The following is a 25,649-nucleotide window of genomic DNA, read 5'->3' as shown; positions in this document are numbered from 1 at the left end:
GTAAACCCACCGTATGCTACCTTCTTAGCATCATGTACAGTAGCAGACAGACAAATTTAGCGACTAGCTGGTGAATATACTGAAGAATTTAGCAGCTAAATGCTTTGTTGTGTTCACAGCTTGTTGCACTGCCCCCAAGTGGACAAAAAATCAAATGCTTATTCCCTTTAATCACTATTTATATCACTATAATATTGTTTTGATGTAATCCATAAACTCTTTTAATTTGTTGGCTATTTTAAAGTGTAATGACATGTCACCACATCTATTTTTTCCAGTCTTACTTAAATTTTTTGAGATTAGGGTGAGGCTAAAGTAATTTGGTTAAGGACAGGGTAAACTGATTTGGCTAAATTGGGTAAATTGTAGTCAGTTGTATTTTCATTTCAGGTTGCATTCCCATAACAATAACACACAATTTTCTCCTCATAAATTAGAGTTTAGCAGTTGATTGTAGTTATTTTTCATGTTGGTCACCTCATCTGACTCTAATCTGTATGTATCTTTTCTGTAATCTTAGTCTTAAATTTCCCTCTTTACATTTGGCGAGTCACTCTCACTATATGCACAGGCTTCACTGTGACCCTCTCCAAATAATCCCATGGATTGAGCCCAAATGACCCAGATTGAGTTTGCTGCTGGTGATAAAAACAGCTTTATGCACGCAAAGAGCATTTAGGAGAAAGAGTGCATCTGCTGAAGAAGGAAGACGGTAAAATTAAAGTTAATTGTAGGCTGGTTATCTCCTGTCCCCACTAGTTTGTGGATTTCGTAAAGAACACTGCTGACTGGAAAAAGTGATCATTTCTTCCATCAATCAGTAGTAACAAAGTATTAATATAAGAAATTAAAACAAGGTTGTCTTTGTCTTCAGCCCCTTAGATGTCCAAGAAGGTATTTCAAAAAGAGGGATCCCAGTTGCATTGAACAGAAAATTAATCTGCAACTATTTTGACCAACAATTCCTCTTCAACTGCTTTCAGTGCTTGAAGTTCAGCATTTCTCAATTCTAATACTTGCACTTAAATTGACACTTAATATTAATAATTAACTACAGAATTTTTTACCTACATTTCAACTGCTTTCATCTCGTCCTCTTCAACTGACATTTCAGCTGCTTAAATATCTAATTCTTCATGTTGACATTTTTACTTTATTTCATCTGTCACTCTTAACATGACAGTTCAGCTGCTTTCCATGGTTATCCATCAGCTGACATTTCAATTACTTTCATCTCTTACTCTTCACAATTCAACTCCTTTCACTGCAAGTTAAATTGAGTTAAACTGGCACTTCATGTTCCCCAATTTCTTTCACTGCTCAAGGGTTAAATTGAAAATTCAACATCCGTCAGCACTTAACATTTTAACTGCCATTTCAATTTCTTTCAGTAATTGCATTTCAGGTGCCACTTCAACTTTTACAGTATGGCAGCTATTTCCAATGTTTTAATTACAAATTTTCAGCGGTGAGCACATATCTGTTTTCTTTATAACATTTAGCCATTATTATTATAAGATGCTACAAAATAATAATATTCAAGACCCTTAATATGTCATATTTGAGCAACTGAGAATTTTGTGTTTTAGAGAATTAATGTAATGTAATCGATCTACGATTATACTGAATGACATTTCAAACTAATTACCCTTCAACTCACATTTCAGCTGCTTTCAGTATTTAACTCAATCTTAAACTCTTTTCAGCACTTTCACTAATTAGATAATTTGATTAGGTGAGTTTTTTCTATTTTTAATCTCTAAAGCAAAACTGCAAAACATGAACGGACTCCAGCCTCTCATTTGTAAGGATTTTCTTTGTTTTATATATAGACTGTAAAATACGTGACAGTAAATTGAACCTCTTTGGGTTTTGGACCATTTATCGAATTATAAGCAAGACATCTGTCATCATCCGTCACATTGAGCTTTAAAAATGTAGCTATGGAATTTTTCACCATTTTCTGACTTTTTATAGGCACAATTAATTGAGAATAAATGGCTGTATCCCCATATTGGGCTTCTTTGTGCTCTAGTGATGTCACTCTGAGCATGAGACACATTCGAGCAGCAGAGGGAAATACTACAGTACCCAGCAGCGTTAAGGAACTGTCAGAGTAGGCTGATATATCGGAGTCAATCCTTTAGAGCTGCTTGGGTTTAAAATAGACACAGAGTCAGCGCCGCCCTCTGCAGCCCGCAGCAGCTCCACGTCAGGCAGCGGCTCACTACAGGAAATTTAAACACAGAGTCGTTCACAACACAGACACACGCATCTTCCCGCACCAAGGTCACCGCGCCGGCAGCCTGCACGGGACGCACACACACCTTCATTCTTAAAAGGTAAAGTAATAGTTAATGCCTGTTTATCGCTGACGGCTGACCGGTGATCAGGAGGATTAACCGAGCTTTCGGCGTTTATGGGACGCCACACTATGCAGAGATGCGATATCAAGAGCAAGGCTTAGGCTGTGTGAGTGTCTCTGCTGGATGTTTGAATACATTTGTGTTGCGTTCAGGAGCATTTGGAAAGAGGTGGAAATCCCTTTTGCGCTGCCATGAGGCCAATTCCCTCCTGGAGGAAAATCAGTTACATAAAATATTAATTGGAGCTATTTTTTGGAGCCACTCTGACTCTGTGCGCCGGTTTAGCCCATGTGGGCCCTTGGCATTTAGACTGGTTTCATCCGGTCCTTGTCCTTACATCAACAGCATCATATGATTAGGCTGCAGTGCTGAGGAGTCACTCTGCTGTGACTGCATCACCTTATCAGCTCTAGTTTTTCTAATGGGGGTCCAACTTTCCTTAGGACAGGTCACAGTCTATTATTAGAATATGCAAGGATTTGATGGAGTTTTATTTCCAAGAATTTTTTGGCACTAGCAGAGGATGTTTCACCCCTGGTCAGCTGTTGAGCTGTAAAAATAACTTCACAACGCTGCTGGTTAAATCTGGCAAGTGTTTACAGTGTTCTTGCACTGTAAACTTGATTGAACCATTAAACACTAAGCAGTTAATCAGGTAACAATCACTTGTTGAAATTGATTACATAAACTGATATCAGTTTTCATTTGCCTCTTGTGGAACCACTTTGCTGTGGAAGTGACAGTCACTTTAAAAGTAAATAGTCCTTCATCTGAGTCTATTTATTCTAAATGAAAACAGCAGTAAGAAGAACTTGCAATAAGATTTAAGTGACCTTGGAGGAAAAAAAAAATCAACCCAGAGGCTGATAGAGGTTGGGATGATGGTACTTTCCCCCCACTTTTATTACATAAAAAAGCCCACAAATTGAAAATGTGTTTCAGTTAAAGGAATAAATTGACATTTTGGGAAATATTCTGATTTCTGGCTGAGAGTTAGATGAGAAGATTGATACCACTCTTATCTGTATGCTAAATGTGAAACTACAGCAGCTGGTTAGCTTAGCTTAGCATAAAAGTGGAAACAGCTAGCTTTGCTCTGTCTGAAGCAAACAAAATCCACCAATTAACACATCTAAATCTCACAAATTAACACTGTATATATAATCTATTTAAACCGTACTCAAAACAGACACATTGTAGTTTTACACAGGGGTTATATGCTGGACTTTTACTTGGCCAGGTGCACTCACTTGGAAATGAAAAAATATTTCCTAAAATGTCCAATGAAGGAATGTCCAGTGGTAAAAGACTGTTACTGGGTGACTGTGACTACATTTACATGCACAAAATATTCTGGGCTTTGCCCTTATTCCAAAAAAAGGCAATATTCCTACTAAGCTGCTTACATGGCTAATGAAAATGAATATTCCACTAATATTCCTGTTTACATGCTTAGGGTTTCAGTTTCAGGGTTCCGCTGGGAACGGAGCAGGCAGTGAGGTAAACCAATGAGGTGAAAAACATTGGTGAGCTGCTGCCTGACATTTATAAGTGATATTGATATGACTGATATTATAAATTTACAGTTACAGGCACATCCAGTATCTAGGTTGTTCCATGATGTTTACTACTCTGCTGAGTTGTCACCGTCAGTCAGGATAATAACCAAACCCCTCTGTCCCTGGCATGGAGAAGGTACATTTTGTTTTTCCAGCCCACCCTGGACAGCTCTCCACTCTCCTCTCATTCCTTTCCCGTCTTCCTTCCTGCTCCAGTATATGTCATTTTGCCTGTGCAGGAGAAAACAGGCAAGAAGGCCGTGTGCCGCAAACTGAGGTAAAAAAACCTAATTGAGATGCATATTCTGAATGTGCTGTATACATGTCCAAAGAATGCTCCTAAAACCTGAATAATACTGGCATATCCCACATGTCTTAATCAGAAAATGCTACAATTGGAATACGGTCGAATTTGTAATATCTAAATGGAATATGCTGTTTATATGACCTGTATCAAATTAAGAATATCGTCGTATTTGGAATAATAGTGCAATATTTGTGTGCATGTAAACGTACCCAATGAGTGCATCTTAGAACAAAAATTGTCTTGTTTTCAGTACATTTTGGAAGATATTCAATAGATGACTGTCAGTTTGTGAAGAAGCTGTGACTATTTAAATCTTCTGGTTTAAGCCTTTAGGCAGAAATATTTGTTCAGTGAAGGTCTTGCTCTTACTGGCCTTTTCGTCTTTCTTGTTCTTTCACCTTGCTCATAAGGTGAGACAGGCACATTTTTTCTTTCTGTTCTGTTTTTTTCTTGTTTCAAAATGATGACTTGCATGAAGCTTCACTCAAGGTATTTCTAGGTACATTACAGTGTCAAACTTTTTCTGACTGACCAAGATACTGGTCTCTTTACTCAGGTGTTAATGGTTGACATCTTTGTGTAATTAAGCATTGTTGGCACGGTTGTACTCAGATTTCTGCTCTTGTGTGGATATGAATATATTTTTGTGGGCGTTTTTTTTTTTTTTTTTTTTTTTTAAAAAGTTTGGATTAGGTTTCAAGATCAAGACTTCTTTCCATGTTCCCTGGGGGAAGTTTGTTGTGGATACAAGTCTGCTGTGTGTAAACAATACCAGCTGATACACAACAAGGCACCATTCTCCACATTAAAAACATATGCAAACTAAGTGCAATGATTTATTTTTGATAACTATAAACCTATAAATAAAATTGAAAATGTCAGGTGCTGCATGTTGCATTTTTAAACATCCAGATTATTTTTTCAAAAATACCGTTTTAAAGTCTAAAACGGAGATGACTGTCAACCTTTAGTACACTCATAAAGATTGTAACAAACTCCAAGCTCTGTTTCCTCTGGAAGAACAGCTCCCTCCTCTTGTTAAGTCAAAATCAATCCAGCAGAATTCCCTCCAAATCTGACACCATGTCTCACAGGGTGAATAATTGAAATTAATATATATATATATTTTTTTTACTGTGCCAAGGATTTTATCCAATGAAATGGGGGCATTAGCCTGATGTTTTCTACCCTGTATCTTTAATCTATGTCCTGTTTTATGCTGCTGCATTAACTTGATTTCACATTGCATCATTCAGTTTAATTTGGAAATTGCGGGGAATATGAAAGTAATGTATACTTATGTTTCTTATGGAAAAACAAACCACTTTTAAAGCAATTGACAAGATGTTCAAGCACTCTGCCACCCAGAGGATCATCTGTCAATGAGCCAGTGTGTGTGTGTATTTTGATAATGACGTTTCTGCAGATGTTGTTTCCTTCTGTTTAGCGGAAACTAAAACAATTCTGACTTATTAACTGGGCTGGGACTGGGTGTGTGTGACATTCATCACTGCAATTTAATCTCCACAATCTGCATATACTCTGTTAAATGGTAGTTGTATGATATTTAAAGATACCATGTAGACACATTTTAAGACATGTAAAAAGACTGCAATATCATTGCTTTGAATAATGATTTGTGTCTGATATGTTTTTTCTCACAAAAAAAGTTCAAATCCAGAATGAAAGCTCCAAAGAAAAAGAAAAAAAGCTTCCAGAATCTATGAATATGCACATATTTTTCATTTCAAAAGTAACATGTGAAACAGGAGATGCGTCTGTGCACTGAAGTTTTCAACTTTCCACACCACACTTGTGTGTATTGAATATTGGACAGCAGTTGGCTTCCGAACTAGTTGTGATGTCACAAATCATTCTTGTAGGTACACTCCGTAAAGTGAGATCTAAGATAAGCACACAGAGAAACTTTCCCCCTTCAGCAGATGAATCTGAACAGCCTTGAAGTGTCAAATTCTGCACATACATCATTTTGCACAGTGCAGAAGAAGAGCACATTTTTGAGTTTTCAGGGGGTTTTAACTCAATTTCCTCGATAGATCAATATCAGTGTCTTTGCCACATGTCAAGCTGGAGGTGAAAAAAATATGTGACATAAATGAGTGACTCTGACCTTCATTATGTGATCAGAGGTGTGGAGAAGAGTGAGAGCTTTTGATTGGGTGTTGAAAGTGGGTGTTGTCGGCCCACATGGAAAGGTGAAGTGGATAGACTTCGAAGCATGCTTTTATGTACCGCTGCGTAAATATACCCTGCTGTCATTAAATGAAATCCAAAAAATAAACACACAGAGGAAGCAGCTTTGCAGGTTGAGAGATTTTGTTTTGTGTTGGCAGAGGTTTGCCATCCATTTTTAGTTTTGTCGTCTTCCAGCTGCGACGGAAATTTATAGGACCACTGACAAGTTTTTTTAACCATGGTTCGTCCCCAGGAATTAGCTCAAGGGCTTCAAAGTGTTAGAGGTTTACAATTGAGTAGAAAGGGTATTATAGTCTTAGTATATTTTATGGGAAGACCCCCTGCCTGATGGCCTTTTTGATCAGAAAGCAGCTTTCAGAGGAAGCCATTGTTTCTATGTTATTTTTCCCGTTTGTTGGTGTGCAAGACCAAGGGCAAATGTATTTACAGGATCACTGTAGTGATTAGATGTCATGTTGATAACAGGAAAGAAATGTGTAGTTCAGTCAACATTAAGAGAGTTGCTGACTGGGTTAATGATGAACTATTTCTAAAACAAAGTGAGTAGTACAACTCTGAGGTTACCTTAGAGCTAATCTTGCGTTGCCATAACTTTAAGTCTCATGAGACTTGGGTGGAGTGGGTGGGAGGGTGTGAGGGTCATGCTGGCAGACGCTGATTGTAAAGGTCAACTGTCCTTTTGTTGAAGTGTGTCATGGCTTACAGCACCCGTTTATCTGAATGACATTTAAATATTTCTGCTGTTCAAGGTCTAACAACAAATAGTATGTATGCTGTAAAGGCAAAGATATACTATATCTTATACAGATTATACAGGATTGTGTTCTTGCCCATTAACTATGATTTAATCATGTTCCAGCACCTGTCAGTCAACTAACCTTGAGAAGCCCTTGATAATATTTTAAACCATACAGGCCTTCACCAAAGCTATTAAGAAACAATTATAAAGAGACCTCTATCCAACCTTTGACCATCACTGTAAGAAGGAAAAAAATCATTCCAGTCAGCAAATATGAAGTCAAAGAAAGATTAAAAGAAAAATTGAGTTTTTTTCTTTGGAGTGTTGGCTTTACTGTACTTTTTTTCTTCTTCTGCTTTAATGGGCTTTAGATGCTGTCTCAATGAAGTCTAACCATGTAAAGTCTCAATTTCTCTCAAAATATATTTTACTTAATTTACTTAAGAATATGCACAATGTAAACATGATATGAACAGGAATATTAAAGGTATTGAAACTGGATTTTGGGGCCTTTGGGGCGTTGTGTCGCTCCATTTGGTGCATGTTAATTGAGGCCCGTAACTCACACTGGACATACTGGGATGTGCCAGTTCTGGGGAAAATGATATTCATAAAACTGCTATGTTTCTGAAGATTTGACACTGGTAAATATAGCAGTGGTGTATCCATAAACAACACCTGTGCTGGGTTAATACTGCTGGTGTGTCGGCTTACATGGTAAATAATATGTTCATGTTGTTGACGTGTGTCATAAGCCGGAGGACTGTGTTGCCCTTTAGTTGTTGCTTGTCCCACCTCAGCTGAACCCAGACTTCCCCATTTGACCAATCCATTGGATTTTGATTGTAAAGATTGTAGGGCTGCAACTGATAATTATTTTCATTATTGATTAATCTGTCGATAATTTTCTCAGTTCATCATCGATTAGTTGTTTGATCTATAAAATGGTGAAACATGCCCAGGATGACGTCTTCACATCAACAGTTTCACCTTTCACATTTTCAGATACTGGAATCTGAGAATTTGGACATTTGTTTTCTTAAATGAATCAAAACTATGAATCAATTATCAAAATAGTTGACAAATAATTTAACTAATCGATTAAATGACTAATCGTTGCAGCTGTAAACAATTGTAAATCCAAATCCAAGCCTGTCACACCTGTATGTGAATGTTTTTCAAGACACTCACCTTGATAGTCAACCCCCCCATACACGCCTCCTGAAACTCACCTGAAATACAACACTGTGGTCTGAGCCTGGCCCTTGTTGTGAAGTAAACCTGAGATCCTGTGTCTGTCCTTTCTACAAAGAATGTAGTTTCCTTAGGCTTTCTGCCAAGCTAGTAAGTGATGTCCTTGTAGGAGACAGACACACATTGTTGTACTGCAGTCAAGTACTATGTAACCCAGTCTGATGAGCTCTTGCCAGTTGGATGATTTGATTATAGAAACGCTATTTTGGTTCCTGCAGTCCCGCCGTCTCATTGCTGCTTACTTCCCAAGCTCTGTTGCTTGAATCGCCTCATCAAGGTGAGGGCAACAGGTCATCTCAAGTACATGCAGAGGACACTGGACTGAAACAAATTGTATGCTCAGCTCCGCAAAACACAAGGACAAGGGTCTCTTTGTGTATGTATGTGTGGTTTCTAACATACTAGTCTGTAGCTGCTGAACTTTGACCTTCCTGTGGAGAAAAAGAAGAATTTCCCTACAAGGATCAATAAAGTTTTATTATTACCTGACACCTCGACAATCAATTCCTTCTGGTTGCAGATTTGGGTTAATCTAACCTGCCCAAAATAGACTTTCAAGTATTAACAAACTCTTTCCTGTGGGTACACCCAGAGGTGAGGCTGCTAATGAACCAATATATGATGTGATGATAGTGTTTTAATAAACCCTTCAGAACACACTGGCTGTGAATGCAGCCTGTCAGTCACCCTGCTGTCAGCTACTTTGAAAGCAAGAAGGAAGTGTTGACATTGTAATGACAGGACGGTGACTTTGCTTTGTTTGACTACTTATGTACTTATATGGTTGATCATAAACCAAATTCGTCAAGCTTGGCTGAAAGTCTAATTTTATCACACCATAGCTGCTCTTTTATGGTCAATCTGTTTGGAGCTTCATATTCAAACCCATCAACTTAAGCAGCTTATGAGTTGTGAGGCTCCTTCGTGCAATGTCGTCACGTTCAATCAATCAAAACCAGTATCTACACTGAGGGCTGCAGCGGACAGTCTGTAATCTGATTAGCATGGATTAGACCCACTGTATGGAACTCTGGAAAAAAGGCATAATCGCTAACTTTGATTAAAGTGGCAATGCAATGGATATACAGAGAGGATTATATTTCTGTTCACAAGGCACAACCGCAAGATGTTTTGTTGGTATTCAGGCAACCACCTAGTTAAAATCAGGTGTAATCACCAGCACAAATGTGTGTCAGTGTTACAGTATAATGTGTTGACATTACAAAATATAAGACCCAAACAAAACTTGATGTTTGCAAATGAATCATGAATGCTCCCCTTATTGTTGGTTAAAGCTGGCACTGGTTTGCAGCAATTCCAAAAAATCATAACCTCAATCAGTTTTATTCAACATTTTTAATATAGATATATATTTTTTTCTATATTATATTTTTCTTCTTTGAAAGATAGTGATTTTAGGAGATTCCAGTTGTGGCACAAAGTTTAAAAGATCATTAGAATATTTAAAGCTGTACGAATCAATATTTTTATAGTAATAATGGATTAAACAATTAAAGGTGCACTGTGTAAATGTCATGGCATCTAGTGGAACAGACTTGGCAGAAATGGAATATAATATTCATGAGTATGTTTTAACTAGTGTGTAATCACCTGAAAATAAGAATCATCATGTTTTTGTTGGTGTAGTCTAGCTAGCAACAGTAGTTGGTGTAGACCAAAAACAACTATTAGACCTACATTTGTCAGGTGGGCAGAAACCGAAATGAATGCTAATGTTTTGTGTCTGCTGGATGTGTGACCCTGTGTCTAGACAGCGTGTCAGATGCGTTTTTCACGCACACATCACACGCAACACATACGCTCTCATTGTAATCTATGCAGCCGTCCACACAGGCTCCATGCAGGCTCATGTCTCAGCCGCGTCTAACGGGCGTAACCACGACCTGAAGTGTTCATTTATGCTTCAAGTCTTTTCTCCTCCATTTTATGTACATCACTACAGTCATATGTATTGGGCTCTGAGCACTTCCACCACGTGGGTGACCTACGCTCAACATTGCACCTAAAGGCCTCAAGTGTAGACACACGGATGGAGCACTTGCTGCTGCTGCTGCTGCTCTGCTGACATGCTGCTCAAAAGTTAAAAGGCCATTGTTACCAGCTTTATAAGAAACATAACATGAAAATGAATTTTCTGGTGGCACTCTGCAGTCACCATAAAGCCGGTGACCATTACTTTTATTATCAAATATTTATTATCAAATAAATAATAATATTATTGATTCCCTTTTTACCTCATTACCTCAATCTCTATAAATCTCTCTAGTGACAAATTTATTTCTGTTTTATAAAATGTGGCCAGTGCATTATTAGCGCAGTAGTGAGTCATCCTACTAATGGCTTCCTGTTGACACTTCGAGCAGAACTCATCAACAGAGCAATATCGCAATCTGATCTGGGGAGAGCAGCAACAAGGAACATCATTATATGTTGATAGCTGATGGTTATGGGTCATTTACAGACACTCTGAACACTGAAGTTTAGCTTCCATTTCCCTTGTAAGTCTTTGATATCCTTAAATTAAGTTTGCTGCTGTAAAATGTCAATTCCATTAAGACTACCCAGTGCTGTTTCCTGTGGATTAACTGTGGAATAGCGCCCCCAGGAGGTGATGGGAATTCATTGTGCTCCTTGTAGACAATTGGGGTGGTCTACAATTGTTTTTTTTTAAAATAATCTTTTCCTGGTCACTTTTACATGGTCTTGTGATTTCTGTGCTGAAGGAGATAGGGACTGAAGCTCCAAAGCACTTTTGTTTTGCATTTACAGAATTCAACTTGCCCTTATTGCTGCCACAGATAGTGCTAGATAGCCAATTAATTCAGCAAGAATCTTTCTAAATGCAAAATATTCATATATTCATACGCTGGATTCCATTACAAGGGAAAAACAATGGGTTTGAAAAAATAACTTGCTGTATAAATTTGATAGGAGATAACGCTTAGAGTAATGACTCAAAAGTGTAAACCGATGTGTATATTACGGGATGTCAAGTGGCCTTGCTGAGCCATCACCAAGAAGGCACAGCTACGTTTTTTGTTTACCACCACAGCAATTTTTACAGATCAAACACTAAGAGCAAGCCTCCTTATGATGATGATCATATAGTCTACTTCTACATTAGAAGGCAGATGGCTGCCCACCTAGAGCCTAGTTCTGCTCGAGGTTCCTTCCAGTTAAAGGGAAGTTTTTTCTTGCTGCTGTCACCAAGTGCTTGCTCATGGGGGAATGTTGGGTTGACGAATATGGTCTAGACCTGCTCTATGTGAAAAGTGCCCTAAGATGATTTCTCCTGTGATTTGGCTCTATATGAATTAAACTGACTTGACTTGGTTAGCCAGGGTAAGGAATTTGCGTGCATATTTTTGCCCGTTTTTCAAGTTGTGTCACTGGGTGTTTCAACCTACTCTTTGTTCTACTAGCTGTTGCAATCACTGGTTGTAATTATATTAAAGCCACACATGCAGTGAACCTGTTTAGCTTTGTTAATATCCACAGCTCATTCTGCCATGCAAACATGAGGAAACATGTTGATTCTTCCACAGGCTGTTCATTTATGTGCACATGCTGCATTCTCCCAAACTGGTTGCCAACATCTCAGTATGCCATAATCTAATTATACAGCTGTAAATTATTCCTGGCTGATTAGAAAGGTGATGCTAATGAGGTTGGACAGAGCTGAAACATCACAGCTACCTGTTTTTTCCTCTGTGATGTGTCTGTGAATGTGTGTGTGTTTCCACATGTCAGGATGCTTGTAAAAATCTACAGAGTCAGGTGTGGCTGTAGACATTTGCTTCTGTTTGGGTTTTTTTGGGGTTTTTTTTTACACGTAATTAGGGCGTGTTTGCTTTGTATACACCAGCACCTGATTTTTAGTGCCATTGTGGTTCTACCAGTATACAGCCTTAAATCTGTTTCCATTACTGCCTGGGGGCTGGTGGGTGTTCACAAGGTGAGTACTGGGCGAGGCAGGTCTGGTCTCTCAGGTATGGTGAGTGCATGTCCTCTACAACGGATCATTAAACCGTGTGAGTGTGTGTGTGTGTGTGACCAAGTGTTTGCACATGCCTTCTCCGGGATACGGATCTGATACGGACCTGCTGGTATGTCCTTCTCCCTTACGTGTCACATTACTGCTGGCAGTTAATGTAAATGACAGAAAGGACAAAGCTTTTGACCTCTTTTATAATCCCACAGCCGTCTGTATACTGTCAATATGAGCTGCACCTGGGTATTTTATATATTGTCCCTTTTTAGTGTATATACTATATACTTTAGAGAGACGGAGAAAAAGCCTGCCTAGATCTGGCTAATCAATAATCAATCACAGAGGAAAATTAAGTCATACATTATGTAAGAAAGAAAACACTAGGAGGCAAAAAAACATAAGGATCTTGTTGGTAGGTTTTCTTCGCTGCATGTTTTAATTTCCTCTCCATTTTTTCCATTTTCTGTCATTGCAGTGAACAATCAGTGTTGAGGTGGGCCAACGATGCCGCCCCCAGCCACAAGTCCCCCTGCCGTGCCCCCACCAGACGGCGGTTGGGGGTGGGCTGTGGTGCTCGGATCTTTCATTTCTATAGGCTTCTCGTACGCTTTCCCCAAGGCCATCACAGTCTTCTTCAAGGACATCCAGATCATCTTCGATGCCTCCTACAGTCAGATCGCATGGATCTCCTCCATCATGCTTGCGGTCATGTATGCTGCAGGTGAGCCATTGGTTGGTTTTATCTTAATCTAAAACTAAAATTTGGATTCTCCTCACTTTTTGTTAAAGGAAATATATAATATAATCATACTGCTGCTACTTTTCATAGTTTTTCATTTTACATTTTTGGACATATTTGTTTGAACAGCATCTAATAGCCTCAAGCTTTAGGTAGCAGTTGACTCATTGGAGGGCTAGCTATCAACTTCTGATTGGAGCATCTCTTAGCCCTATATAGCCTACACACATTTTCAAGAAGCACACATAGTGTTGGTTTTCACCCATTAGTCTCTTAAGCTGACTGTCCTTTTAAAATATTCACCATTTGGGAGAACTCACGCTGTTAAGTTTGTGTTTCAGTCACAAAGAGGACGCTAGCAAGCAAGGCTAATTAGCCTCCACTCTTAAAATGGAAGTGAGTAAGCCTTGCTTGCTAACATGTTATTTCAACACCTAAGTCTCTTTTGTTAATCTTCCACATATTCAGTTTTGTGTTTGTCTCACATTATACACAGTTGGGAGGGGTGATAGGGGGTCTAGCAAGCATCAGTTAGCATGTAGGGAACGACCAGAATTTCAAAAGTCACAGCAAAGGGTAGTCCTGTAACCTCAGCACTCTCTACATTACCACATAATTCCAATAATGACATAGAGTAACGCGCAGAGTAACGCAAAGAGCCTCAGAGTATCACACGGAGTAACATATGGAGTAAGGTACAGAGTAACAAACAGATACTGGACCAGCTAAATAACAATATTGACATGGTCAACTAAAAACTAACTAAAAATTCACACCCACACAAATGGGGGGCGCTGTCAATGCATAAAGACAAATACAATTTTTATTCCTTCTTTTTGGTAATCTGAAACACCAAGGAGATGTTTACTGATTTCTTGGCAAAAAAACAAATTTTAATTTCAAACATGAAATGACTTGTATGACTTGTGCATCATTATTTATTATGATAACAATTATTATAATGTTGTCGTTGATGTTAAGAGACAGAGCCACATTCAGGACACAGTGTCTTGCTATGGTCTTCAAATCATGATGTTAACCGTCTTTAGGTGCTAATCCCTTTAGGATTCCATTAGTTATACATGTTGTTGGTTGTAAGGATTTTCTTTTTTTTTTTTTTGCAACATGGAGGTGGTGTGTTGTTTCCTGAGCAGATGCTCCATTTAAAAGGCCAGAAAGTGTAATTGAAAAAATGGAAGCACGCTGAATTTATCTTGTTGTGGCTTATTCATCAGTGTGTTGTTTGCTGAAGCTATCAGTGACTCATGCACTGTATGCATGTTTGTTTTCTGCCTCAAGATACAATAGACAATGACCGTATAGAGAAGGAAGTAGGTTGTGTCAACAGATCATGACCTGGATCTAAAACCACAGCATCAAAGATTGCTGGCACAACGTCACATGCTGAACCCCCTGACAACCAGAAAACCACCATGCTTTGTAGAGCTAAAGAAGCGAAAGAGAATTCATTTGATGATCAATTACAGGCGTAAAATCTCCATGTTGATTTTGGTAAATAATCTGCTGGAAGCCTGTGGATTTTGCATAACTCAAAATACGGATCTATTCTGCTAAAGGGAACCAGGAGAAGAGAGATGTAAAGAACTGAAAAAACATACATTTATTATAAAAAATATGCAGCATAGAGACTGACAACAATTTAAATTCAAGCTAGACAAACAAATCTTCCATCGTACAAAACTCTGACGCAATGCTACATATGGCCCTTCATTATTTTTTGAATAAGGAGCCTTTCTAGGGTCAGAATGTCTTTTCAGCAGGTCATTTTCTCCACCATATTGCTCTGATCACCTGCTGTATTTCCCACTTAGGCTGCAACCCTGCAGCCCTCTGCTTGGCAGTGCCAAGGCTGCCATCTGTCCACACTGTAATCCTCCTTTCACTCTATCTACTGCTGTTGTCACCATCTGTGGTGCTCATCAGCAGGCCTGGAAAGCTGATTTCCTATGTTGTACACTGGCACTTCAACCAAAAACAGTAAAATCAATTCTTCATTCAGAATCTATTTTAGTATTGTGACTGATATGTAAAAAGATATATATTATTATGCTTTGTAGTGTGGGCACACTAGCTGCCATAAATAATCATGATTACTGCGGCAAATGCTCGCTGCCATACTGACAAGTCACTTTTTTGATTTATTTTATTTTTTCTGTCCTCGATCAATCTACTAATGTTCCTGCAGGCCACCATACATTCTCTCTGACCGTGAGCCCATCAAATCAAATGGCCCTGTGTCCAGCTTGACTGACAAATCAGCTGGGTCGATTTATGGATGGATATTAGCTTGTTACAGGTATATCTGTATTGGCATATGTGTTGGCCGATAAGTAACAACAAATGTCAGTACATAAATGCCAAATATATGTTGGAGGTCATTTAGAAACAGCATCTCCATTGTTGTTAAACTCTCTCTCGATATTGGTATCAGTCTCAAAAATCCAGTATAAAGTAAAGGCGGCTCCAGTGATTTCATATGTAAGGCACACTGAGCTGTTGTTGAAAACGTTCAAACTTCTATCTCGCTCGTAGTTCATAAACATCCATGCGTTTGTGTTAGTTCATAGGTAGTTGTTAGGTAGTTGCTGAAAATTCTTTTGTCATTGGTACAGTCAGCTTCAGGTGCATAACCATAACCACTCCCTGGGCTTTGAGTGCTACCAACTAATTATCTCATTACACCAGGTACGAAGCAGAACATATTTCTCAACCATAAAGAGCGTCATCATAACGGGCATCTCTGTATCTTGTTAGGCTTGTTTTGTCATCCTCATTATGATGAGGTGCTTAATTGTAATAATGAAATACAACTTTTTTAGCACCTCTACACTGCTGTAATGTGGCAAGTCCCTTCATGAAGAATTAAATATTAAATAAATATATTATTAATATATGTAAATATTGTCAAAAAAACCCAACAACAAAAAAAACCCAAAGAAAATACTGATCTGACTGAAAGAGCAGCATTTTTCATCAGGTGTGTGTCTGCTACATCATGTTTTTTTCCCCTGCTCGCCAACTGCCGCTTTAGCTTCCTAATGACTGTACGTCATAATCATGAGGTGACGCCGTCGACATGTGCAGTTACTAAGCGAGCGGCTCTTCTTACTCATTCATTCATATCAATCGCTCTCATCAGCTATTCATTAAACACCTGCTCTCTTGTTCTGCCTCTTGTGCTGATGAAGCAATCACTGTTTAAATGTTCCCACCGCTGTGTCTGTACGCACGCGTGTGTGTGTGTGTGTGTACCGTTGTTTACACAGCTCTGTCATTACCGTGCTGATGCCTGATAATGAGCAACAGCCTCCAACACCTAGAAATTTGAATCCAATCGATCCAAATCGCAGAAATGACCTTTTACTTCTCACGACTGGTCGGTGTAAACCTTGTGTCTGCAACAAGTAAAAAAAGTAAAATAAAACAACATAATTCAAGAGGTCATGTCCATCAAGGAGTGTATGATCCTTAAAATTCATCAAATTGGACTGTGACCTTCTCATGTTTTGGATTTCCCATCATCCCTTTTAAACCATTCTGTTTATCCAACAGTTAAAGAAAAGTTTTCATGATGGTGTTGTTCTCGCTGTTCATTCACATCTTAAATATGCAGGACAACAATAATTTGACTGACCATTTACTGTTTGACTAATTAATCAAATTCCAGACTTATAATCAATTTATGACTGTATTGTTTCATCAAGGGATGGAAGTATCAAACTTGCTTTTGTTTGAAAAAGGCGGCCATCATTTTCATTTGTGAACCTTTTTTTTCCTTTATAAATATACTGTATATATATCATTAATTTGACTACTTTGGAATATTTAGCAGCAGAATTTCCTTTTAGTTATATATTTAGACAGAATAAATGATCAGTTAATGAAAAAATATGCATAGATGAATTAATAATGAACATTAGCTGCAGCCTAAATGTGGTTTAATTTCTGGACCAGGATTCAGAACCACAATCATGATGTAACTTTAGCTTTTGTATCACACATTTTCCTCTGCAGATCGATAGAAAGTCATGCAATATTTTTTGTGAAAATGGTTTAACAGAGCTCAAATGATATGCTCTGGATTCAAGCAGTGAACAGGTTAAAAACAAACTAACCATGACCTATGAGACTGTAAACCAACTGATCAGTACAGTCTCAGTAGTGCTGATAATGTCCCAGTGTTAGTGTGACTTTATTGTCTCATTCCTAGTAATTTGTTACTGACAAGCCTGAGCTTGTTCTTGCCAACAATAGATACAACTGTAGAAAGTTTCCTCATTTCAAAGATTTGCATAGTTATGAAACTGACATGCAAATAAATTGGCAAGCAACATGTTTTCCATCAAACAAACTTTTTTTTTAGGGTGAAAAACAATACTAATGTTTTAAATCCCTTATTGTTATGGTAGTGTATTCAGTTATTCAGATTTCCAGTGTCACTACTGTGAAGGAAGGAAAATAAAAAAATCATATTTCTGAGTAAATACTGGTGGAATGTTGTTTCATAATTGTTTCCAGTGACATGGAAGAGGGCTGGGCACATTTCAGCTCCACGGTGTAATCCTTCATAGCATTACATCAGACAGCTGTGAAGCAAGCGTCGCTCTAAGATGACGTGTTTTAAGCTGCAGGCTGTGTGTCTGCGTTGGATCAGTGTCGTTAATCCACACAGAGAGAAAGAGAGGGAGGGAGAGGGGGAGGGAGAGAGTTGACCTTGGGCGAGGCAGCCTGGAAAACTGTGTTACATTCACTGTCAGTCATGAAGACGGGTAGATGACAGATGGCTAAATAAACAATAGAGTACACATGGTCACCTTTATTATCAGGAATGCATTGAGGAAATAGCTTCACATTTGCATGCAAGTGTCCATGTGCCATCCAAAGAAAACTTGTTTTTTTTTCTGTTATAGAAAAGAAAATATTCTGCAGGCACCCTCAGGTGGAGCAACATCAAAATCACATCAAAACAAAATATTAATATCATGAAAAAAAAAAGTTTTGATTGTCTGTATAGAGTACTAGGTGTTATCAGTGAGGTGGAATCCAGGAGTCTGCATTTTAAACCATTATGCCTATTTTTCTTTGCTATGCCTAAAAGTGCCTGAGGAACATTTTCTTCTGAGCTTCAAGAGCACCATAAGGTTCCCTGGATTTACTCCATGTGAAAGTGATTGAGCACTTAGCCTCTGCAGTCTTCCAGTGTCCCTGTTACACTGGATAATCCACAGAGCATGCTGTGAACAGTTTTCAAAGGGACTACTAGCAATGAAAACTGCTATCATTGGGGTCTGTGGATTATCCAAAGTAAAGAGGACATTGCTTCTGGAAGTGTTGACATTAAAAAAAAAAAATTAAATGCAGTTTTTTGATTTGTCTCCATATTGCTGAGGTGGTGAAGCACATCCAACCAAAAGTATCTGCACAGCTGGAATATTGCCAGATACACGTGTCCTGTGTCCTGACCCTTTAATGCTGTTTCGATAACACGCTATTTTGTACTTTGTCTGTACACAATGCGATGTTAGGTCAGTAAACCTTTTAATATGCAAGTCGTAGCCATTGGGAATCTTTGTTATGGTTACCTTTCCTACAACATGACAAAAATGCAGCGTTAGCAAGATGGTCGAAGATGATAGAACAATTGGTAGATTAATGGATTAGTAGATAGATAAATCTGCAACTATTTCGATAATCAAATAATCATTTCAGTCATATTCTAAGCTAAAATGCCAAAAAAAAAATCTGTTTTCAGCTTCTAAAATGTGATTATTTAATCTGTGTCTTTGTCATATATGATAGTAAACTGAATATCTTTTGGACTGTTGGTCGGACAAAACAAGACGTTTGAAAACGTCACCTTTGATTCTGGGAAATTATAACAAGCATTTTCACAATTTTCTGACATTTTATTGACTGCACAATGAATCGAAAAAATAGCAGATTAATTAATAATGGAAAATATTTGTTAGTTGTAGTCATACTCTTTTTTTATCAGCTGGACTCTACCATGGAGCAATTGGGAATTCAAGGCCTTACTCAAGGGCAACTCAGTGCTGCTCTTTCACTTATCCTGCCCAGATTTCTGTTGATGCTGTTTACAGCTACACAGCTCTAAGGTTACTTCAAAGCCTCATGTCAAGCTAAAAATATGGATAAACTTTTATCTCATAAATAATCTGGGTTTTAGGTTGGTTTACCCTCCATTATGTCTCTGTAAATATCTGTGTAGCGGGTCAATAGCCAGACACACAGTCACTTCAGAGCAGAAGATCTTTTAAAAGTTGTTTGCTTCCATTTTTGTCATCTTTATCCTATTTGAAATGTGATAGATAGCCAGCATCTTTGCGTCATGAGCTGTACCCGCCTCTTCGCTGTTGCTCAAATTAGAGGGTTGTGGGAAAAAAAAACAAAAAAACGGTTAGACACATTTTTATATGTGTCGTTCCCTTTTGGGATCGAGCTGGATATATTTAGTTTGGGGTTTTGTCCACTGTGTAATAAAGTCCATGCTGCGTCTGGCCAAGAGATGATAAGCCTTTTTCAAGGGAGGTAATGTGCAGGCTCAGGGGCTTCCTCATCTCGGCCGATTCAGGTCCCGCTGAGCCCCTGAGAATACTGATCACTGCTGCGGATGCAAATTAGGGGAACTTTCTTCAAGGTCAAAAAAAGATTCATGCAGAGCAAATTAAGTCAGATGACTCCTTGCCCGTTGTGGCTTTTTAAATTGCACTGAGCCTGGCAGAAATGTGATACATCTTCTGGCGGGTAATGAGAACATTATTTAAAAAAAAACAACAAAAAAAACATCTTTCATTATTTTTCTCTTCCTACACCTCCTGTGCTTAAGATTCAGCAAAGGGATATGAGACAGTGTCAATTACAATATGCATAGATGCCTAAAAAAGTGCTGAAAGCAGCCACATTATTCATAGAATGATTATTTCCCAAAACATATAAAACTGATCAGATCTCTTGCTCTTATATACCTTAAGTGGAAAAATGCAAATAATACAAGAAGTAACACAGCAGGAATATAATATCAGCTGTAGAGTCCACCACTTTACTTAATCACCCAGTGAACCGCGTCCTCGTTTAAAAAGTCAAAGCACATTGAGCATCGCAGGGATAACAACCTCACCCACTCCAATTACATATTGGCTTTTCTAATAATAAAATTAGGATTCATCATGTGAAAAGATTGAATTACATGTACAGTAATAAAAGAGAATATCGACTCATCAGTATAGAAGAAAAGAGCTTCATCATATTTCCATTTTGAATGTGAATGTGCTTCCTGTCATCATCATGTATTCTGCATTTTAATGTCAACAAATGTCTGACTGCTGTCTAATTGTTTGTTTATTGATTGGATGTTCAGTGTTAACAGATTGAAGTTGATCAACCTCCTAGTGTATTAAATTAAAATTCTTGTTGTCATAGTTTTGTAGTTATCATTCCTACCAGTCATGGTAACATTTTTTTGGTTTTACAGCCTGCAACTTTACCGTTTTGGTTCACTGTTACTACTCTCATCCTCATTTCTGGCATCTGTTTTCAGCACAAATGTTCTGCTAAACCTACTGTACACTACTTGCCCAGCACCAGATGGCAGACACACAAACTTAGTGGCTAGCTGGTGAACCAGATTTGTACCTCAGAACTTTGTGGACACCAGAACAGAGCAAAAAGGAGAGTAAATATTGTCAGGTTGCCAGAAACTCTACTCTAAAGGAATGCTAAAATTGCTCTGCTAGATGTGTAACTAGGAAGCTCTTTGCTAACACATTAGCCTTGTCAACTTTATAGAATTATAATGTCACTATTAGCCAACAAGAATCCCCTAATACTGGTTTAACCACCGATTTCACTGCTAAGATTCATGGATTTCGAAAATCAAATGGGTTGTAAACAAACCCACCATAGTATCTAAACTAAATTTTTGTAATTGCTAACGCTCCCCTGCTGTCCATCACAGTTCAACGGTAGGTACAGTCTATCAAAGCTGAACCAGGGAATGGCTCTGCAAGACTTAGTGGACATTTACTATGGACCATTTAGTTAATAATATTAATGCTGACCCTTTGTTTTCACTTCTAATTAAGTCATTTAGGTAATATAGATAAAGTGGGTACAACCCAATTAACCTAATTAAATATTTTTATTGCCATCTGTCAGTGACAAATGAATTGGCAGAAACATATCTGGCACAGCTGTGTAGTTGCCTGAATATAAACCTCACATGCTAACACTACATATGGATATGTCTTTTTTCCAACATATACATTATAATTATGTAATATAGAATAGTAGAATAGAATAGTAATTGCTGTGCTGTCACTCACTCCCCTTTAAACTGGTTTGACATAAGATGATAGGAGTGCTGTGTTTAAAAATTGAAACAGCCCAGTTGCTGCTATTAATAGAAGCAGGGCTCCTGCTGGTGTGCAGCACTAACCAGATTAAATCATTATGCACTCACTTTCAGTGATCCTGACTATTGTAAATATGTTACATGTGTGGGTTGATTTTCTGTTTTCCGTTTGTTCCAGGTCCCATCAGCAGCATACTGGTTAACACATACGGCTGCAGACCCATTGTTATGATGGGGGGCTGCCTCTGTTCCACTGGCATGATCTTAGCTTCATTCTGCATCAACGTGATGCAGCTTTATATCTGCATAGGAGTTATTGGCGGTAAGTCCATCTAAAGCCACTTAAGTCCATTTTGAGTTAATGTGATTAGCCTCTACTTCTAAGTATCACGTTAAAAATAAAACTGTTGTAGCAGAAAGAGTGCTGGCTTTGTTTCAGCTTTTTTTCTTCAGTATGTTTTGGTTTTTGCCTTAATCTCATCATGCTATATTTTTAGCTTACAACTTACACATAATGGGGGTTAGCAAACAACAGCCTACCTCCACCAGAATAATCTGGTCCCCTGATGAAAGCTGAAATTTTCTGTCATTCCGCTTCATCAAATCTTTTAGGTTTATTTTGGAGATCTACTGTAGATATAGTGTAACAATATAAACCCATAGCCCATTTAAATCCAATTCAATTACATGAATTTACCATCTAATAATCAATACTCACATGCAAAGCAAACCAATAACTCTGTCTTGTTGTGCACCATGACCAAGGCAATCGGCAGCTGTATGTGAATTTGCATTTCAGAAAGTTATTTGATTCAATATTAATATTAAAAAATTGCTAAATGAAACTTTTATGATATTTCATCCCAAAAACTGAGTGCAAAAAGCCTTTTGGTAGCAACTTACTAAATTCCAATTATTGTAATCTATATCAGTTACTTTGTAACATCAACATACAGTCACTTTTTATTTTTTCTTCTTTTTGTTCAATACTGTAATTGATTGTAATGTGATTTCAAATGACATTGCTGCCTGTTTATAGGCAAGGTGTGATTTGCCATGGGGGATGGTGGGGATTTCCCCTCCTCTGGTCTGTATGTATGTCTGGTCTGGTCTGTATGTCCCTGCTTGCCCTGCTGAGTTATTTTTATCCCCGGTGGGGCCTAAAATATGTCCCCCTTATAGTGCACTGCTTCACCAGTAGACCATATAAAATAACTAAAATAAAAATTGTCTACTTAAAAAAATCTAAGTAAAGCGCTGCAATGTCAGAACAGTCTATAGTGCAAATAGGCCTGTGCGATATGACAATATAGCTATATTGTGTGATGAGAGAAAAATGTCTATCGTTTGACAACTGTTTATTCATTGGATTAAAATGTGCTATATCAGGATAGATGTCGTTATTGGGATATGAAATGACCTATATTGGGATATGAGATTTTGGTCATATCGCCCAGCCCTAAGAGCAAACAACAATAAAATCAGAAATGGACTTTCCCTGTCAGTGCTTGTGTGACAATACAGATGAAACTGCCCTAGGCTATGTGATGACACGGTAAATGGACCAGGGGTTGCCTCCTTCCCTGCTTGGAGATTTGTGGAGATGTGGGTAAAAGAGGGGCGACATGCTGTGGATGACCCCTCCACAGGAAAGAAAGCAGACTGTTTTCATAGTCTGACAAGTAGACATGTACTGTGGCCTATTTATTTTTATGATGACAGCATGTTGTGCTATTGCATGTTGTGATTATTTTCTGTTCAGTATTGAAGTTTGCTGCGTGCTGCGCATAGAGCTGAATTAAACAGTGACTTGCAAGAATGACATAAATGTATTGGCACATCTGGCCAAGTGGCACTATCCACAGTACTGAAAGGAGCATTGAGGAATTTAATTCTGGCATGTTAAAGCTGGGGTGCAGGACTTTTGTCTTCCCCTTCTTGCAGTGAGAGTAATTACAAAAACACTGTGCTTACTTCATAGGCTCTGCCGTAGTCTATGCCGTCGCTGTTGTTGCGGCTGTAAAACGGTGGAGAAATTGTTTTGAGCATCACACAACCCCTGCAAAATAACTTGTTTCCTTATCAGAATTTGATCCATTTGGTCTGAAAAATCTATAAGAGCTGCACAATTACATTATTTTATCCCCATTCAAGTTAACAGAGGGCTAACCGTAAGTTAGCCACTCGGATGGCAGAAGTCTCTGGTGTGCATGCTCTGCCCATAGAGCATGCGCAGTGTGCAATCATCCAGCCAGGTTGGGAACATTGCCACCGACACCAGATTAAAAACTTGGTGATAGGCTTAATCAGTATTCTGTGAACTCGTTTGGCAAGGGTTTGAATTTAATGGCATTCATTTATATGTAAAAGTTCTGCACTGCAGGTTTAAATAAGCATTTAAACTTTGGTTTTATTGTATATGATTACATCCTCTATGTGTCCGGATGAGGAAAGGACAAGGTATGAACTTGACATCACATTGCTTAGAGTGAAAATATTGTGCTACTTGATGAATTCAATTTTTGAAAAATAGATTAAAATATTCCTGCAAATGCAGTGGTCAAGTTCAAGTTTCCTAAATGTTTTATTAAAGTTCATAATTATTTTACAAATGTTACTGTCACAGCTGCAAGAAATAACCTAATAGTCTTCATATAGGCCCACTCTGGTTATTTTCATGAATAAGAATGTTTCAAAAACATCCCCCTTCTGATTTTTTTTTCACGAATTGCACCCTGCTTATATATATTCTTATTTCATCTGTTGTCAACAAATTCCAAAAACCATCAGTTCCTCTGTGTTCTGTCCTGGTACCATTGAATACTAACTAGTATATCAAATGTGTTCGTGTAGTGCTGGTTATCAGGGTAAATGGCTGCATTTAGCACTTTTATTTTAAGTGCTTTACAATTCATGCATTCATTTGTTCACCCATTCATGCAGTCACACACTGATGGCAGCAAGCTACCATGCAAGGTGCTGGCCTGACCACAGCTAGGGAACTAAACAACAAACCTATAATTAATGGACAACTCGCCCTGCCTCCTGAGCCACAGCTGCCAGCCGCCAGATTATTATATTTCATGTTATCATACTAACATGACATTAGAATTACCATGACTGTTACAAGACTAATCTACCTCTGTATCTTTCCCCATAGGACTTGGATTAGCCTTCAACCTGCAGCCAGCACTGACTATGATAGGCAGATACTTCAATAAGAAGCGTCCTATTGCTAACGGGCTAGCGATGGCAGGCAGTCCAGTGTTCCTCAGCACCCTTGCTCCTCTCAACCAGTACCTCTTCAACCACTTTGGCTGGAGAGGGAGCTTTTTCATCCTGGGTGGCCTGCTGCTGAACTGCTGTGTGGCTGGTTCTCTCATGAGGCCTCTGGGACCTCCACCTGGCAAGGTCAAGAAGGACGAAGAGATAGCTGCCATTGCCACCACAACGAAAGAGAAGAACACTGCCTGGCAAATAGTCAACAAGTACCTGGATCTGACGCTCTTCAAGCATCGCGGCTTTCTCATCTACCTATTTGGCAATGTCATCATGTTCGTGGGCTTCTTCGCACCTATTGTTTTCCTTGCAGCCTACGCCAAGGACATGGGTGTGGATGAGTACTCGGCTGCCTTCCTGCTCTCAATCCTGGCTTTTGTCGACATGTTTGCTAGGCCCTCAATGGGGTTACTGGCCAACACACCCTGGATCCGACCCAAGATCCAGTACTTCTTCAGCTTTGCTGTGCTGTACAATGGGGTATGCCACATCCTCTGCCCGCTGGTGGAAAGTTACACTGGTCTGGTGGTGTATGCTATCTTCTTTGGCTTTGCCTTTGGCATGGTCAGCTCAGTGCTGTTTGAAACACTAATGGACCTCGTTGGGCCTCAGAGGTTCTCCAGTGCTGTGGGACTCACCACAATTGTGGAGTGCTGTCCGGTCCTCATTGGTCCACCACTAGCAGGTACTGTATGTCTGTCGGTCTGAGAGCATATTTTATTCACTTACAATTACATTTTTTAGGTAACAAGGCCAGTTAAGGCCAGTCAGCTAGCTTGCTAACT

The 25,649-nt window shown here is 38.7% G+C and overlaps 1 protein-coding gene across 1 annotated transcript in view; it reads left to right on the top strand.

Moving 5' to 3' along the window:
- Positions 1-2,175: 2,175 nt before the first annotated feature.
- The window catches only part of LOC121891115 (monocarboxylate transporter 2-like), a 29,691-nt gene continuing 6,217 nt past the window's right edge, over positions 2,176-25,649 (top strand). Inside the window, exons 1-4 of the mRNA XM_042403870.1 lie at positions 2,176-2,342; positions 12,930-13,175; positions 21,764-21,907; positions 24,746-25,549. Coding sequence (XP_042259804.1) covers positions 12,959-13,175; positions 21,764-21,907; positions 24,746-25,549 — 1,165 coding nt within the window. The 5' untranslated portion in view covers positions 2,176-2,342; positions 12,930-12,958. The remainder of the gene's footprint in view (positions 2,343-12,929; positions 13,176-21,763; positions 21,908-24,745; positions 25,550-25,649) is intronic.

This window comes from Thunnus maccoyii, chromosome 23 (genome assembly GCF_910596095.1).
Source record: "Thunnus maccoyii chromosome 23, fThuMac1.1, whole genome shotgun sequence".
Lineage (NCBI taxonomy): Eukaryota > Metazoa > Chordata > Actinopteri > Scombriformes > Scombridae > Thunnus > Thunnus maccoyii.
This window is presented reverse-complemented; position numbering and strand designations above follow the sequence as displayed.